General features: G+C 42.4%; 1 protein-coding gene across 3 annotated transcripts in view; it reads right to left on the bottom strand.

The window, feature by feature from the left end:
- Positions 1-707: 707 nt before the first annotated feature.
- klf12b (Kruppel like factor 12b) overlaps positions 708-17,400 on the bottom strand; it is a 36,613-nt gene continuing 19,920 nt past the window's right edge. For 2 of the 3 annotated variants that reach the window (XM_030787027.1, XM_030787028.1), the window contains exons 3-6: positions 12,362-12,866; positions 7,032-7,158; positions 1,735-1,892; positions 708-1,134 (exon numbers count right to left, since the gene is read on the bottom strand). In XM_030787027.1, coding sequence (XP_030642887.1) covers positions 953-1,134; positions 1,735-1,892; positions 7,032-7,158; positions 12,362-12,866 — 972 coding nt within the window. In that variant the 3' untranslated portion in view covers positions 708-952. Of the gene's footprint in view, positions 1,135-1,734; positions 1,893-7,031; positions 7,169-12,361; positions 12,867-17,400 lie in introns of all 3 variants that reach the window. The other variant, XM_030787029.1, reaches the window with a different exon arrangement.

Here is a 17,400-nt window from a genome sequence, read left to right as displayed (position 1 = left end):
TTATAGAACCAGGATTATTATGAAAGCAGAGCTAAAAAGGAAGAAAATAAACAGAACACATTTCATATACTGGGTAATGGAAACACTTGAAAACAAGCTGTTAACTCCACTGTTGTGGGGGTAATCTCATTAGCTGGTTTGCTGATGTGAAGGATGAAAATCTTTAACCTTTCTCTGTCTCGTCCTCTGCATCACTGGCCCGTAAGCTCTCCGGGGTGTCTCTCTCATTGCCATGGGAACGACTCCGTGACCCCAGAGGATCTTTGTTGGGCTCCTGATGTAGGCAGATGGAGGGGATGAAGTGCGAGTGACTTGTGCAACAATACTGTTTATAGAGAAATGTCACAGGTCCATTTCCAACATGCTGTCCTAGCTCAAGGCTATCCTAGGTCTCACCCAGAAATCCTATGTGAACACAGCGATTCCGCGTCCGCAGTTTTTTCACATTATAGATGCTTAGAAGCAGCTATTTTCTGGACAACATATGAAAAGAAAGGATGCTGTGAAACACACAAAAAAAATTGTCCATATGAAGAACTCTAACAAATAGAGGTTAATAATTAAGGGCAGTGCAGGAAGTTGGGAGTTTCCTTGACTCCAGTAATGATGTGTTGCCCGCCTGCCTGTCTTTCCGGCCAATTCCGTCTTCTTCGGAGCAGACCTTTTTGTTTTGTCTTGTCTTGTTTTGTTTGTTTGTTTGTTTGTTTTTTTGCTCTGTGTATGCTCCTCTACCTGTCGCTCTCCTTCCATTTTGAGAGCAGGAGCAGCATTAAGTTTGTCCAGCCCAGCTGAACATACGCAGGGAAAGACCCAGCTCTCCCGTGTGTGTGTGTGTGTGTGTGTGTGCGTGTGTGTGTGTGTGTGTGTGTGTGTGTGTGTGTGTGTGTGTGGGGAGGGGGGTGGGGTGTATGTGCATGTGTGGGGTGCAGGTGTATGAGAGGGGATGAATGGCTCAGACCAGCATGTGTCTGCGACGATGTAGGGCTAGGTGGTCCGAGCGGGAGAAGCTGCGGTCGCAGTCTGCGCATTTGAAGGGTTTTACGCCCGTGTGCTTGCGATAGTGCCGTGTCAGTTCGTCCGAGCGAGCAAACTTCCATGTGCAGCCATCCCATGTGCATTTATATGGCTTCTCACCTGTTAGAGTGAGAATCACAAACACATAATCAATAACAGACAGAAAAAAACTAGCAAAAACAAGGACACCTACACTGAACTGTATGCTATCTTGTATATTATTATATACCATTCAAAATGTTGGTGACATTAATTGTCTTGCATCACAAAGGAGTTTTAAGACATCTGTGACTAATTAAAGCTGTCATATCAGCTTTCAGCATGTCATATTAACAATATATAAAAAAATCTTGCATCTTTATTGGCTAATCTGAGTCAATTTGAGTATCTGTCCCTTGAGGGACTCACTGAGCATGCTGCTTACATTTGACTATAAGGAATAATAATTGTTCATAATAATAATTCTGATACATTATAATTATGGGCTTTAAATAAAGGCTTTATCACACCTCTTATTAATTTCTGCTCCACACTATCTCTAGTGGTGGGTCAAAAGCCCTCACACTGAAAATATCAACAGGTTTAGAAAAGAATTTCAACAGGCTTTTTGATGTGTTGATATAAAATTAGTTTAGTTCCGATCAAAATTACTCTGCAGTTCCCTGTCAAAATAACAACAACAACAACAACAAAAAGCGATGTGTCTATGTGTTTATGTACCTGTGTGCGTCCTCCGATGTGCTTTTAAATGGGAGCTCTTGGTGTAAACCTTATTGCAGCCATCAAAGTCACACCTGTGAATGCGTCGCTTCTTAGAGTCAGGGGATTCGGACCGTCGCGGGCGTCTGATGCTCTCAATACTGAATGGTGACGTAGAACTGAAATGCAACAGGACATCACCATGACTTAGCATATTTGCAAGCAGTAAGTGGACTACTCATTGCAAGTTTCATGACAACTCAGCAGAAAACAGCGCCAGTGTCATGTCACATCTGTTTGACTCAGATCAAGCAATTACTCTACCATTGTTTCACAACAGCTCATTTCTGCCTCCTAGTGGTGGTTTATTAAGTGTGACATTGTCTTTCGGTAATTTAAGAGCAAAACAACCAGAGGAGAGATGAATGTTCATGATTTTTCAGTTCACCCTATGACTGGGAAACATGACAAGCATTTGGACATCTGTAACTGCATAAAAAAACTAGCCTCAAGAAAATGGATTAGGGGCTAAAGAAAGAGAGGTCTGAACAGCTGGCCAAAGAGAACAAATCTAGACATCAGTTATTTTAAACCGTTCAATCAAACATTCTACTGAAGAGGCTGAGATGAGTTGTATCAACCACTAGATGGAGCTTTATCACTTTACTACAAGGCATAAGACTTCTGATGTACAGAGGTCTAATCAGTTGAATACACTGCATTCATCAGTTTCCAAAACAAGGAATGAAGTTTCTTTCGGTTTCAAATTGTATCACTCATATTAGTTCACAGAAGAGTGTTTACATAATAATAAATAAAATTTAGTATCATATTTCATAGACAGTCCATTTATGAGTGTATCATACATCAATCACAAGAGACTTTGGCTCCACCAGTCTGCCTGTATGCGCATTGAAGCTCTCGGCTGATGGGAATATTGTGTTACTGCAGTGACTGTTTCCAACAGAGAGAGAGAAATAAACGGTGACAGAGTTCTCTGGCTCTCAGAGAGAGGATTATCACCATGAATCAGCCAAAGAGCATAGAGAAATTCTGGAACAGGTAAAGAGAGCCACGTCACGTTATTTTAAAAGTCTATGTCTGTGAATTTATAAACATCAAACAATCTTATGAAATATTCATTATCTGGAAGAGAGTAAGCTTTCTATACGTATCTCTGTCTCTATATGTTAAGAGGTGCAGAAGTAGTGGCGGGGGAATGTGTCTCTGACTTCTCTTTTCTCTTTGGGTTCTCAACAGTAAGAAGACCTGGATGTCCTCTGCTTTTGTGATTGGCACAGCCTAAGCCAGCAAAAGAGGCTAAGGGGAGGGGCGGGATCAGACAACCCCTTCAGTGAACTGTCTCCACCACATGCAGCCCACTTCCTGTTTCTCCTCAGCTCCAGGGATCACCTGTTGCTCTTGGCATCCTGCCAGGCTGAGGCCTAGCGGAAATGAGGCAGTCTTTCAGAAATGAAGCTGAACTTCAGCTCCCCTGTCCCACAGCAGAGAGAGAGAGAGAGAGAGAGAGAGAGAAGAGAGAAAGAGAGAAGACTGGGCCAGCGACAGAGAATGTGAAGCAGGGTAGAGATGCCAAAAGACCTTGGAAGTGTCTCTGAAACTCTCAGGGGAATGAGAGAAAATGAATTCGAGGGAGCAAGAAGTGAGACTGGGTGAGATTAAGGGAGAGAGAGAAGCAGAGAGCAGTGCAAGAGCAGAGAAAGAAAGAGAGCGCAAGAGAGCAGTGTTTGAGAATGTCTCAGAGAGAGAGAGAGAGAGAGAGAAAGAGAGAGAGCGGACTGAGAAGTCAGAGAAAGCAAGAGAGAAGGAGGGAGGGGTTTGGAAGGAGAGCTCCTGAGAGCTGCCGTGTGAAAGAGAGGGAGTGGGGTGTGTTAAGGGGGGGTCAGGAGTGACAGGATTTACAGTGGAAACACTTTCAACGTTGAGGCCCCACAGAAGAAGCAGATGTTTATACTCTGATTCATTTAGACATAAATAACGACACAGGAACGTTAATCTCACAAAACACACTAAAAAAGACGGACATAAATCTATCAGGTGACGTGAATTTAGCGATAATAATATTAGCTACCACGGCTACTGCTTCAGCTTCAGTAATGCTTATTATTACATAACATAAAAAATATACACTATTTTAGCCAGTGAGAGCAGCCTGTGCAAGCAACAGAGCCAAATCCGTCACCTTGAACTTGTCATAACTTCGACATTCCGAGTTTGTATGTCTGACTGTTAAAATTCTTCTTGCTTGGAAATGGAGGAGCACAAGCGGTTTAAAATAGGATTGGACCCTGCCTTTGTTCCTTTGTTTCACTGTTTCCCTCAGAGTCATGTGTGAGTTGGTGGCTCTCTGCTCACAGAGTGCCATTACAAAGCACCGCCAGTCATTTGGCATGCTTCTTAAAGTGGTGTCACAGCAAAACCGTGTGCCTCTTCCAAGCACCCTGTCTAAATGGGGCAGTAACAAGGAGGAATGGACAAAGCTTCTCCAGAGGTTCAAATGGATTAGGAAAACACCTCTGGGAGAGATGAGAGGAGAAGAGAGGAGACGTTGTTGCCCACCCAGCAGGTTTGAGTGTAATTTATGCCGTCAGACCAGAGGAGAGGCTAGTGTTGAAGAGCCTTAAGCTTCAAAACCCATTCAAGCAGTGCAGACCATAACAGAGGCTGGGCACAATGTTTTAATGAACTGACACATAGTCATACATGCAGAGAGAGAGAGAGAGAGAGAGAGAGAGAGAGAGAGAGAGAGAGAGAGAGAGAGAGACAGAAAGAGAGAGGGAGAGAGACAGAGAGAGAGAGAGGTGCAGGGTATTTTGGTGATTGTGCCTCCATACCTGTTTTGACTGAGTGGCCCTAGGGAGCCCAGGGGACACAGTAGGGTCTGCCAGGGCTGTGCTAACAGAAGCTCAGCCTGCACTCGCCCAGGGACTTATGAATATGGAGAAACCACATACACACGCACACACACATGCACACACACGCGCGCACACACGCGCACACACACACACACACACACACGCACACACACACACACGCGCACACACATACACAGACATGCACTTGTACACACAAACAGCCCTATCACACCATCTCCATTTACACATGTGGGTGGGTACTTCAGATAGTGCTGCAGGCACTTAGTCTCACTCACCAAACACCTCTCATCAAGTACACACACAAACACACACACACAAACACACATACATACAAACACAAATATACACACACACACACACACACAGATACACCTCTACAATACTTCTGCTATGAGGCTTATCTGATGAGTCACATCTCATAAAGCGTGACATTTACAGTGATAGCGTCTGCTCTGAGCTTCAGTATGGCACTATATGCTGTTTGTGGAAAGCATTTTCAATATTGGGACATTTGTCCGAAACACAGAATTCACAATAGACTATGAATGAGGTGCTGGTTCCCAGGCTGTATTGCTTTGATTTTGGACTCCTGGAGACGAGACACCAGTTGTTTTGAGCACAGGAGCATGACAGATTCACCGGGCTCTAACAGGTCTGTGTGCCGCAAAGTTATTTCCATTCTGGGGGGGGGGGGGGGGGGGGGGGGGGGGGGGGGGTTGGGCAGTAACAACCCCTGCCCCCCAAACCCATACAGACAACCTTCCATCCATACAGTGGCATTCAGAAGGCAGCTCATATGTATCTATGTAACAATTTATCTCAGAACAAGGGTACTGATCTAGGAAAAGCTTGCCCCATGCAATTGCATTTGTCAGGCCCATACAACTGTGTTTATTAGGATTACGAAAGGAAAGAAAATTATCTCATATCATGTCATATATGTTGCCATGGTTTAGCTTCACTTTAAAACTAGGCAAAGTTCTGTGTAGCAGAAAGGGTTGAACACATGTGAATCATTTTTGTGTATAATTAGTTGGCAGCCTTGATTTTGTACTAAAACTGAGAGCTGATGCCTGGTTATTACTGTGTGAGTAAATAATCACTGTTAGTATCAATGTGTTACTGTGAAAAGCCTGTTTAAATGCATCAAAGTAAGGACAACTGCACCAACATATGAACACACATTCATAAATACACACATACACATCACAAGAGCAGACTCACAGGCGCTCTGTCTCTCTGTCTCTCTCTCTCTCTCTCTCTCTCACACACACATTCTCACAAACACTACCTCCCACTCTCTGAGCAGTGGTGTAAACACACATATAGAGAAACTATAACACTGTACTCTTAAACCTCTCGGTTAAACTGTGTGTGTGCTCGTCGCGTTCCAGGGGCGTAAAGTCACAGTGCACCTCATGCAGGACTCAGTCAGAGTACAGGGAAAGGTTTATACTGCGTCGTCGTCTGAGGTATGAACACAAAAAGGAATCCTGAAATAGTTTCCAAACAGTTTGCCTAAATAACAGTCCCGACGGTGCAACTGCCCTTGTCTGCAGAGCGTGAAAGGACCCAAAGGCTTTTTCGTTTCCCTCTTTTCGCTTCCTTTTTTTAGGGGAGGTTCAGTGATCGTCTTTTTACCGCGCAGTACCGTGGTATTCCTGGGCCTCTGGCTTTGATCATGTCACTGAGGATAACGAGTAGAGATGACCTACCTCATCTGATTAAAAACAGATGAGTCTCAGTCATCAGGATGGGGACATGACAGCTACTGTTGCCAGTGGCAGCACACCTACCAGCTCAGAGGGAATCCTCTCAGCTAACACTTCTGTCAGAATTTCTCATGCAGTGAGATTACCATGTCTGCACTCTGCTCTTCACTAATGACTTGGGGAGATAATTTGCAAAAAAAAAAAAAAAAAAACCTCTTTACTTTCTCAGTACAAAATGAAGAGAAGTTTGTAATTTATACCACACACTGCTAAAACTTGTGTGCATTGATTTGGTTTTTGCGAAGTAATTATGGAATAGACAGTGTTATGGTAAAGTGGTCAGTCAGAATGAGCCACTTGGACAGGATCTACACAGTGCGGTTGTGCTTTAAAGTTGACACGTAAGTAACATATAGGGTTATGAGTCAGCCGTAAGGACAAGACCTCACGTTTTACAGTAGGCGTGGAGAGGCATGTGTGTAAATGCATGTTTGGTGTGTGTGTGTGTGTGCACGCACATGTGTCTGTTTCTGTGAGAGTGTGTGTGTGTGTGTGTGTGGGTGTGTGTGTGGGTGCGTGTGTGTGTGAGTGCGCGTGTGGTGTGTGTGCGCGCGTGTGGTGTGTGCATGTGTCTGTTTCTGTGGGAGTGTGTGTGTGTGTGTGTGTGTGTGTGGGTGTGTGTGTGTGTGTGGTTGAAAGGCATACTCACTCTTGCACTGCTCGTGCTATAGACAGCGCAGTGGATCCTGTTTCATTAACACTGTCCAAGGTTACATTCGGCAGGTCATCATCATCACTGTCATTTCTGATTTGTCTTGGCGACAAGCTGCTGGGATCTGTTTGTGCGGTCAGGGTGGGAGGTGGGAGGGGTGGGAAATTTGGGAGGGGGCAGGGAGGGCAACAAAGGGTCGGTTAGTAACATGTAGTGTCATGATGTATGTGTCAAGTAAACTGAACCAGAGCAGTCATATAAAAGCTTGACCATAGTTCACCAGTCACAATCAAAAGTCAGTGTCACTTGAACAGAACCGCAATTCAAGTTAAAATTCAAAATATTACAGTTATGTCATGAAAGCAATTATACATTTACCTTGTGAAATAGATTATACTTTGTTATTCATTGTAACTGAACAGTGTTTTTAAAATATACCTGATATCACATCTGCCATACACAAATACATTTTGGGTATTTAAGTTCCTATATGCCTAAAAGCTGAGTTTACTCAGAAAAGCTGTAAAGTAAGTTGCCTTGTAATTTTATAGAGTGTAGACATAGGCCCCTTGCCATTACTTAGAGTTGTTAACAGTATGTTTTTTATTAGTTCGTTTGGCTCTGGGTTGACTCTGGGTTTTCTGAATCTTCCAGGAAGTCTTTCCCCAGAACCGTCTCTCTATCAGTCTGACTCAGTGACTCCTACAGGCACGTCAGCGTTAGAAGCGATGGGTCTACTATCAGCACACCTCCTCCACCCTCTGTTGAAAAACACCAACTCACCGCTGCACCATTCACCTTTATCTTTATCGCACGCCTCCACCCAATATCTAAAGACAACACTGACTCAACTCTGCACCGTCCAACATTATCTGTCGGATGGAGGCCCGACACAGCTGATATGGCCACATGTCCTCTTGAAGGTTGCATAATGGGATCCACCCCGTTATGAGGATTTTGAGGCATAGATATGGCTTCATCTCTATTTCAGAGCTTTACATATTTAGACTGGGAAACCTAAAGTGGAATTAAAGTGGAATTTGGATCTGTGACGAGGTTACATTTTCAGTTTGCTGATGTCAGAGTAGGAATGGCACACAATCAACCTTCCTCGCGCAATGTCAAGTGCTTTATAACTACTCTTCAGTTAGCGACACATACAATGACATTTCTGAACGCTGTCATCAGTGCTCTTGAACGGTCTCTGCGCTTACCGAAATGGTCCCAAATGCTCAGACTACACACAATATCACTCTGTCGTGATCGATACATGCGCCAGTACCCAACCGCTGTGAAAAATTGCATATTCAGAGATAAGAAGCTACGAACTTACTTATTGATCATTCCCTGTCCTTTTACTCAGTGCTCATTAGGTAACCATTCAGTTCATGAAGCAATGTCAGATCTCATTGACCATCTCTGAAACGTAGTCTCTCTGTGCCTTTAGGAGGAGAGGCCCTGGCGGTAATGTCCACTGCACAACACCACAAATGCTCGGCAGAAGTTATGACAACTCTTGCAATGAAAAATTCATTGGATGCTGTACAAAAGCCTGGAGCAGTCCAATCTCAGCGAGCGCTTTCAACTCGCTGCACACTGAACAAAAGCATCCAGACATTCCCCACACATATAGCCGAGTACAAGACAGTTCAAGAAAAATGATCAAATACGACCTCATTCACTTTCACATGAATATGTGGATTACAGGCATTAAGACAGCATACATATTAAGCAGACTTTAAATAGGTTATTGTCTGAGCAGCGCTGCTTGTCCCACAGTCATTAGGTCTTAAAGTCTATGTTAAACACATGAAAACAAATGTTCCCCAGACAAATGATTCATTATAAAATAAGGCCGTAAAATAAGGCTCTAAATACCATCATGAAAGAATTAAACGGTAGTTTTAAAACAAAGTATCAAACGATAATGTTAGTAGCGAAACTAAATATATCTTCCTGAAGTTGTTTGTGAAGTGTACCTCAGTGACACTAAATTGCGATGAAGCCCTCTAGTTTACCTACGCTGATGGGCCTGATATTCTTGAATATGTCCGCATAAAGGTAGCCAGAGAAAAGGGAGTTCATGAGAGGTAGTTCAGCAAACCCCGTGATTTCTTTCTCTTCTGTTGTTTCCAGCCAAAGCCTGTTTCCATGGTAACCACACCAGAGGCAGAGCTGTAGAGAAGGGTACCCCTCCCTCCCCCCGAGTAGGCCGACCTGTGTGTGTGCGCGCGCGTGTGTGTATGAGTGTGTGAGTGTGTGTGTGAGTGTGCATCTGTCTCCTCCTCACCCCCACCCCCCTGTCTCTCTCTCTCTTTCTAAATCCCCTATGGGCATTTAGCTGTTGTTGTCCACAACTTGCATGTTCACATTATATAGCAGTCAGTGTACACAACAGATTAGTTGTGATTTTATTTTGCTCTATCCTGACTTACAGATATCTGTGTGTAGAACCTAATGATCTAATCAGGCATGCCTTCACATCTCTGGGAAAAATCAGTAATCGTTTCTTTTTTTTGTTGACGTGTTTCATATGCCAGGCATCCAAATCCAGCAATTTTGAACTATCAACATACTCAGCTGAGCAAAATAAAGTCTGAAGTCAATATCAAATTAATTGATGTATCACTATGCATTACTGTCTGTCTGAATGCTGCATAGGAAGAAAACCAAAGAGTCATTCCACCCTGTGATCTAGGCAGTGATGAGTGATTTAAATGCAGCTGAAATTAATGCCGGGGTCATCACACTGACTATTGCTAAAAACAAAAAAAAAGAAAAAGTGTATGAACAAATGAATAAAGGAGGAAATCACTGAAGGTTACGGGAGACGACAGATCCAAAGCAATCACAATAGTCTGCACTCTGGCCGAGCGCAGAACTACAGTCAAGTCACAAAATAATCCACAATAACCCTCTAAAACATTCTGTATTCACAGCCATTACTCTAGCCAAACCATTATCCAAAACTCCTTTAAAAAAGACAAACACAGACGGTATGTAACACTGATGAACAGACGGGACAAAAGAGAGTAAAAAAGACAACATAGCTGCACATAAATGCCTTTTTAACAAGGACAAGTACAACAATCAATTCCTGTGAACCTCTCACAATAGACACTAAACCAAACATCAGCAGTGAACATGAGGCGTAGTGTCAGAATGTCTCATGTGCTTCTTCTGTTCATAATGTTTCGTGTTTACTGTTCCCCTCTGCTGCTTACTACCTCTTAAAAGGGGATTAATCAACTCAGGTAAGTACTTTTCTCACAAGATATTTCATGACAGTATTTACCTGCTCTTCATAGTTAGTGTATCATATATCTTTGAATACAAACTAATGTCCCTCATCCCAGAACATCTACATTTTTAACGTACAGGCATGTGTATGAATGTGTGTGTGTGCGTGCGCATGTGTGTGTGTGTGCGTGTGTGCATGCATGTGTGTGGATGTGGACCTTTTACCACAACCTCGCAGTACCAGAAAGAATATTACAAACTCAAGGCCTTACAGTAATCTCCAGCCCAGTGCAGCGAGGAAAACATAAAAAGTGCTATGTTCAGTTCATATCTCGGTGTCATATCATAGTTTGCCATTCTGTTGGGCACCACCCAAGACTGACCCCATTTCCCCTGCGCGGCTGCGACTCTCTCTGGGTGGAGTCCATGTTGCTTTGTGCCTGACTGCTTACCCTGCCACCCATCTTCAACATCCGCCCCACCCAATTACGCAAACCTTGTTTTTCCTCTCTCTCTCTCTCTCTCTCCCTCTCTCTGCCTCTCCTATGCTGTTGAGGACACCCAGTATTTAAAAAAGAAAAGCTTGTCTCATAGGACAGCTTCCCGCCTATCCCAAAGTTAGAGACATAAATCTCGGTTATAAACAAGCAGTACACAATAAACAACTCCCTTACACTCATGTTCTGACTGGAGTCCATTTGATAGTAACACCCAACTGTCATTCTGAGTGTTTTTTTTTTTTTTTAAAGACAGAGCAATAAAACCCCACCCAGCAGGAAATCAGCTCCAAAAACAGCAGCCCAAGAGAGCAGTCAGGGAGGTCCACATCTACGGCCGAGTTTTGAAACGCCGCCGCCTGAGATGTGTGCTTCTGATTAGGCCCTAGCCAAAGCCAGGGCTGGTCTGTGTTACCTGATCTAGAGGTGCTAGGAGCAAGAAATCTCGTACTTTAGAAAAAGTTCTTTCATCTTCTAAATCTCATCTCCTCTCTCACCAGGGATGCATTAGTGCCAGGAGACACATGCCTCTCAGTAAAGTGCTGGAGAGAACTTCATTTAACTTAAGAGTGTGTTGACTTTCCACTTTCTTTTATTTCTTTTTTCACTCTTTTTTGACATGCATGACCCCAAGTATGCACTTCACAGAAACAATTAGTTAGGGTGCAAAAAAGCCACACACCTAGAGAAAGTCACAACCAAGGAGTATAAGAAGAAATGCAGGGTTGTGGGGATTCAAACCTTGACTTTAAATCTTCCTTTTGCGTTTCTGACAATGAGGTCAGTGCAAAGAACGGAGCAAAGGTACAAAAAAGTTGCAACATATAAGGTTTTCCAAAAAAACCCTTTCCTCCTTTGGACTCTTCACACTTCTCTTGAAACTCCTCAATCTAGAATCAAATTATCTGTGAAAAATTCCATATTCCTTCTTTACTACTCATTTTGGAAGAATTCTCCGAAAAGGAATATTTTTACAGAGAGTTCCCAATATGGAGCAAAATCTTGGATACCTTTCTACACTGTAAAATGTACAACTGGGTTGTGGTTGGTTTGATGTGTTTTTACCATTTGCACTAATGAAAAATAATATTATTGTTAATCGACCTTTTTTGGATTGAAGTAAAGTGTGTAAATATGTAAGGAAAAAGAATTAGAAAAAAAAAGTTTTTTTTGTGAAGATGAACTAAAAAGAGCAGAGGTTCGTGCAAGTACAAATTGCAAAAAGTGCAGAGTTCCGTTCAACTTGAAAAGACATTTCCTTGAAAATTCCCTTTACACTTGAGAGCTTAGACAAGGAAGCGGGCGTATCTCCAAAGCATAAACTGACAAATTTCCAATGACGTGTAGTGACAAGAGAAGCCCATAGGTTAATGTTCCCAAACAGTAATTACTGATAACAAAGCTTCCAAGTCTAACTCTCTCATATTAAAAACTTTACAATGACCTACATTCTCACATATTCTTTGAAACGGCACCCATAAGTATATCCGTGCTCAAGGTTACAATCTATGTCATGATCTGTTTTAAACAGTGCAAACACACAGTGGGATGAATAACAAAATTAATTTCAGGTTGAATCTGGGGTCTTACCTTTGCCCTGGGCCTTGGCCTCATCCAGTAGAGGTAACATGATGGTGGAGTTGAGGTTAGCAGGCGAGCGGACAGCCGTGGTGTACATTAGTGGCAGTGACTGCACCACTACGGGAATTCGGTGAACCTGATTGGTCACCTTGCTGGGGCTAGAAGGGGGCACGGGGTGGATAATGTGCAAAAACTGCTGATTCCGCACCGCCCCAGGAGAAACCACCAGTGGCCCCGGTGTCAACACTGAGGGCATGTTCGACGAGATGGGGGTGATGACGGATGGTGAGGACGACGAAGAGGAAGATGAAGAGGATGGAGAAAATGCAGAGGTAATGGGTGAGGCGTTGGCTGAGGGTGGAGATGGGCGGGTCTTGTTGATTGACAAATCCACAGGCTCAGTCTGGGTCTGGAACTGCTGGGAGGACAGCAGGTCCTCTGGAGGCTCCACTTTGACTTTGCTCAGTATTAGAGGCACTGCCTCCATGTCAGGGTAAGTATGGACTTTAGGAGACTGTGGGAAAAAGGTAAACAAACATGGATGGAGATTAGACATTTCATTAAGTGAGCCTAATTCCCTTACTGAGATCTCTTCAGCCAGTGAGTCTATCTTTTTTGTTGTTGGTGGTGGTGTTTTTTTTTTTTTGTACAACTGGTTTCTTCTGTCTTCACAGATGCTTTAAGTTTAGAGGTAGTGTAGAAATGAGAATTTTGAACGAATGTTGATATCACAGAAAATAATAGAAAATGCCAACTAATAAAAATTTATTGTGGGCAATTTAATATTCATCTTCTAGTCATTTTTTTTATGGATAATAATGAGCAGAAGAGTAAGATGATTAGCTTGATTAGTTGTATGCAATGACATCACTGGGTGGGGATATGAAGTTTTAGTTTTTCACCATTTGCACAAGGACTCTTCCCTTCACACATATCCCCCCTCCCCCCCCCCCCCCCCCCCCCCCCCCCCCCCCCCCCCCCCCCCCCCACTGCTGGGAAAACATCATATGGGCCCAATTTCCTGACCTGCTTTGGCATCATCATGTGCCTCAGAGGGCCAAGCCTGCTGGGTTAGTCAGCTTGTCCCTATAGTCCCTCTTACTCAAGACTCCACAACTATGCTTATGGGTCCTTTCACTGGTCCCAAAAGTAAAAAGTTACCACTGATCAAACAACTGCCACACCCTAATAAAAATAAAAAACTAACCTCTACATTTCCAAGGATGTATAATCTGGTATCTTTAATAATGTTTAAATCATTCCAGATCCACACCGTATATTTTCCGAATGGTGAAAACGACAAGCTGAAAAAATATTTTTAGTAAGAAAGTGAAGAGAGGAAAATGCAGAAAAACTGGCAAGTGATGATGAAAATGATGGAGAGAAATTTTGTGAATAGCCAACGGTCAGCTACCCCAGAAAAAAAAAAAAAAAAAAACGAGGTAAGTTTTCTAGCTAGAGCGGCCCTGACTTCAGTTTCTGGCAGACAGACAGTAAAAGCATCCAGAAGAATCTTAGCTCCAGGATACTCCTCTAATCATGACAGAGAAGCTCATTAACCAGAGGGGAAAAGTTCTTATAAGCACAGCAGCAGGCCTGAAAAATGTTCCACCGCAGAAATTTGCCTCTCCTTTGTTTACAGACTCACATTTCTTTGTGCAGCCGTAATGCGGTTCACGTAAAAAAGGGTCTGTGGTGGATTACTGTTTTTCTGCTTGTGCTATTTTTACAGCCAGACGTGTGGAGTCACTTCAAGCCCACAGGAAACATTACAGCTCCGTGAATCAGCGTCACCCGGCACAACTAAACCGAATCTGAGGTCAAATCACCAAATGCAGGGCTATCCACCGCACCAACATGTGACCTAAAAACCCCAATCTGGATCGTTCTGGAGTCAAAGGCCAATGACACAGGTCAAAGTGTGTGACCTTAAGGTCAGTACTATAACAATGCATTAGTTGTGCAGAAATGATGCTGCTAACAGTGGCTAATTTTCAACTTCAAGAACAGGCTTTGCAGGAAAAGCTACATTTGTCTTAGACATGTGGACATCAGTCAGAACTTTGATGTAGGTAATTTTTGCATCTTTTTTTCATTTCTAGAAATGTTTCTTGTGATTTTTGTTTAATTGAATGTTCCTTTCTTTCGCTCACTCTCTGTATTCTTTGGGAAGTGAATGTTAAGACAGAGTCTTGAACATGGAATCGAGAAAAAGAGTGGCTTAATAAATATCAAATTCAAGAAGAGAACATTAAAAATTGAAATTGAACTTGCTCAGCTGAAGTAACCAGTAATATCATGGGGTCTGAAAAGCAACACTCAAATGTTATTTTTTAATTCATTAATCTATCATTCAGTGAAACTGAATATAATCACATTCCTTTATATTTTCATTGCTTTAAATCATTGCCAGAGTTCTCGATCCCTAAGCAGTTGCTGCATTCCAGACATTCAGAGCAGCTAGTAATCAAAACTAACAAGAAGTCCCATTTGCATAGCAGGCAATTAGCAACCTGCTAATGAGTTTCTCTGAAAGGAAAGGGAGGTGCCCCCCATTCCAGATCATTTCTCAGCTTCTCCAGCTAACTGAACCACTAACATTTGACTAAGGGCTTGTGTCACTGCAATGAGGGGGGAAAAAAAGTCATGTCTTTCTCAGAAAACACATCATATCTGGTTGACTCCTAATTTTAAGTCTATTCATTAAAAAAGTTTAGCTTACGACAGATGCTCACTCTTTTGTCCACCCTGTCAAAAAAAAAAATCTTATGCACAGGACTCCTGTGATGAAAGAGAGGCTGAGTGGGACTGGCTATGGAGAACTCACTCTCTGCTCTCACTCTCAGATCTCTTGAGTTCCATGTGATGTACCCTTCAGGGCATGTTTAAGAGGATTTAGTTTAGGGTGAGTATTTTCTGTTGTTTGTGGTTTCTCTCTCTCTCTCTCTCTCTCTCTCTCTCTCTCTCACTCTCTCTCTCTCTCTCTCTCTCTATATATATATATATATATATATTTATATACACTTAACATTTCCTCTACACTGAAACTAAAATTGGAAAATCAGCTTCAGTCATCAGCATTCAGTCTTCAGATGTCACAAATAACATTGTAAACATCTGTATGATTCCATGGAGCCATGTTGTTGAGTTATACATATTATGCAGATTTCATCGTCTTTCAGAATGACTTAAAATCTGAAACTATGTTGTGGGAAGTTCGGGGGAAGAAAAAAAAACATTGTTTTGTGCATCTTGTGTGAGCATGGAGTGGTTCTGCAGTTTGAATGTCATCTTAACAGACGCAGTTTCCATTCCTTAATCGCCCCCTTTCTGTCACATACACCCCCCCCCCCGCCTCACACATACACACACACACACACACACACTCCTCCCTCCGCCCCTCGCCCTCTTATTTCCCTTTCTCTGCCCCGACCCTCATGCTTCTTTTTTCCCAATGACTTTCACTTTATTTGGGGATCCGTTTTTTTTTTTTTTTTCATAGGAGGGGCTTATTTTTCCAAAGCCATTCAGGGATGATGCCCTTTGCTGGAGGCTAAACACCATTCCCAGCGAGGTTTTGGCACAAGGCCACACAAAATGCAGGCCACGCTCTGAGCTGCCTGGTGTTGTGGTCCTGATGCAATGCACTTCAAAGCAGCCGTGTGTAGGCTGCACACATCTAGCCACTAGACTACATCACATACCACAACTTCTGTTTTGTTAGGTGGGAGATAACTTTGTTTCACAAAGTGAGCAAAGTAGCATATGCTCTTAAAGGTGCAATGTATGTCTGGCTGGATGCAGAGATGGGTTGAGGGGTGAAGTTAAGGGAACACATAGAAGACCAAGAGGACGTTTGCTTGTAACAGCATGTAAGAAGAGTATATTGAATGCACACTGCAGAGTATAGGGGAGCAGAAAGGAAAGAATAACAAGTTAGTATGTAACTATCATTTTTACAGAGGATAAAGTGATGGAAACAACTGTAATAACAGATTTATCTATGAATAATTGTTGTTTAATGTATTGATAGGTATGATATAAAAGAGAAAAGAGGGGTGTATCAGTAAGAGTACATTAAAAAAAAAAATCTGGTTCATGGGCCAGTTTATTCTCATTAGTCCAACTTGTTATACTTTAAAAAGTGCTGCAATAATCCCACCATTCGGATGGGATAGTAGTTTAACTGAAGACCAAGTGCAGATGGCTGAGAATAATTCAGGCTTAACTGTAGACTAAGCTTAGATGACTGAGAATAAACAAGGCTTAACTGTAGACTGTATTTAGATGACTGAGTATAAACAATGCTTAAATGTAGACTGTGCTTAGATGACTGAGTATAAACAGGGCTTAAATGTAGACTGTACTTACATGACTGAGTATAAACAGGGCTTAAATGTAGACTGTACTTCTACAGATGATTGTGTATGAGCCAGGCTAAACTGTAGACTTAGACTACATGACTGAGAATTAACCAGGTTTAACTGTGGACAGGACTGAGAATAAACCAGACTTAACTGTGGATTGAGTAATAGGGGGCACTGTAGTGTTGCAACTGCAGGTCGTGTACTGTTGTCAATGTAAGTCTATGAGAATTTTTTGAGAATTATCTGAAATATTTAACAGGCAACTTCATAAACTATCAGAAGATGCCTCTTTGTTCATGACTCTAGCATAAAAGCTGAGGAAGAAGAAAAAGAAGAAGAAACATGTTAAAGAACAGAACACTGTTGTTTTTAAGCCGACTTAAGTAGACAGTCTCAAGAACTAATGTTAAAAATTTCAAAGCGTGCAGTAAACTATTAAGGGAGCTAGAAACCTCCACCTCTCAGGTCATACTACATCCTGTGGGGAATACTTTTTTGTGTGGGAAACTGCTGTCTTCATTCATCATCTTTGCACAGACCTTGGGGCAGTGCTGTACTCCATTTACAAATTGTAAATGAATATTTGACACTGTTGGTCATTTTTGAGGAGTAAAAAAGTCTTAGTGAGTCTGCCATATATACATGCTTTTATAAGTTTACAAAGTTAGCTCAATGTTTCTT

Source organism: Chanos chanos, chromosome 10 (genome assembly GCF_902362185.1).
Source record: "Chanos chanos chromosome 10, fChaCha1.1, whole genome shotgun sequence".
Lineage (NCBI taxonomy): Eukaryota > Metazoa > Chordata > Actinopteri > Gonorynchiformes > Chanidae > Chanos > Chanos chanos.
Note: the sequence above shows the minus strand (reverse complement) of the source record. Positions and strands in the feature narration are given on the sequence as shown.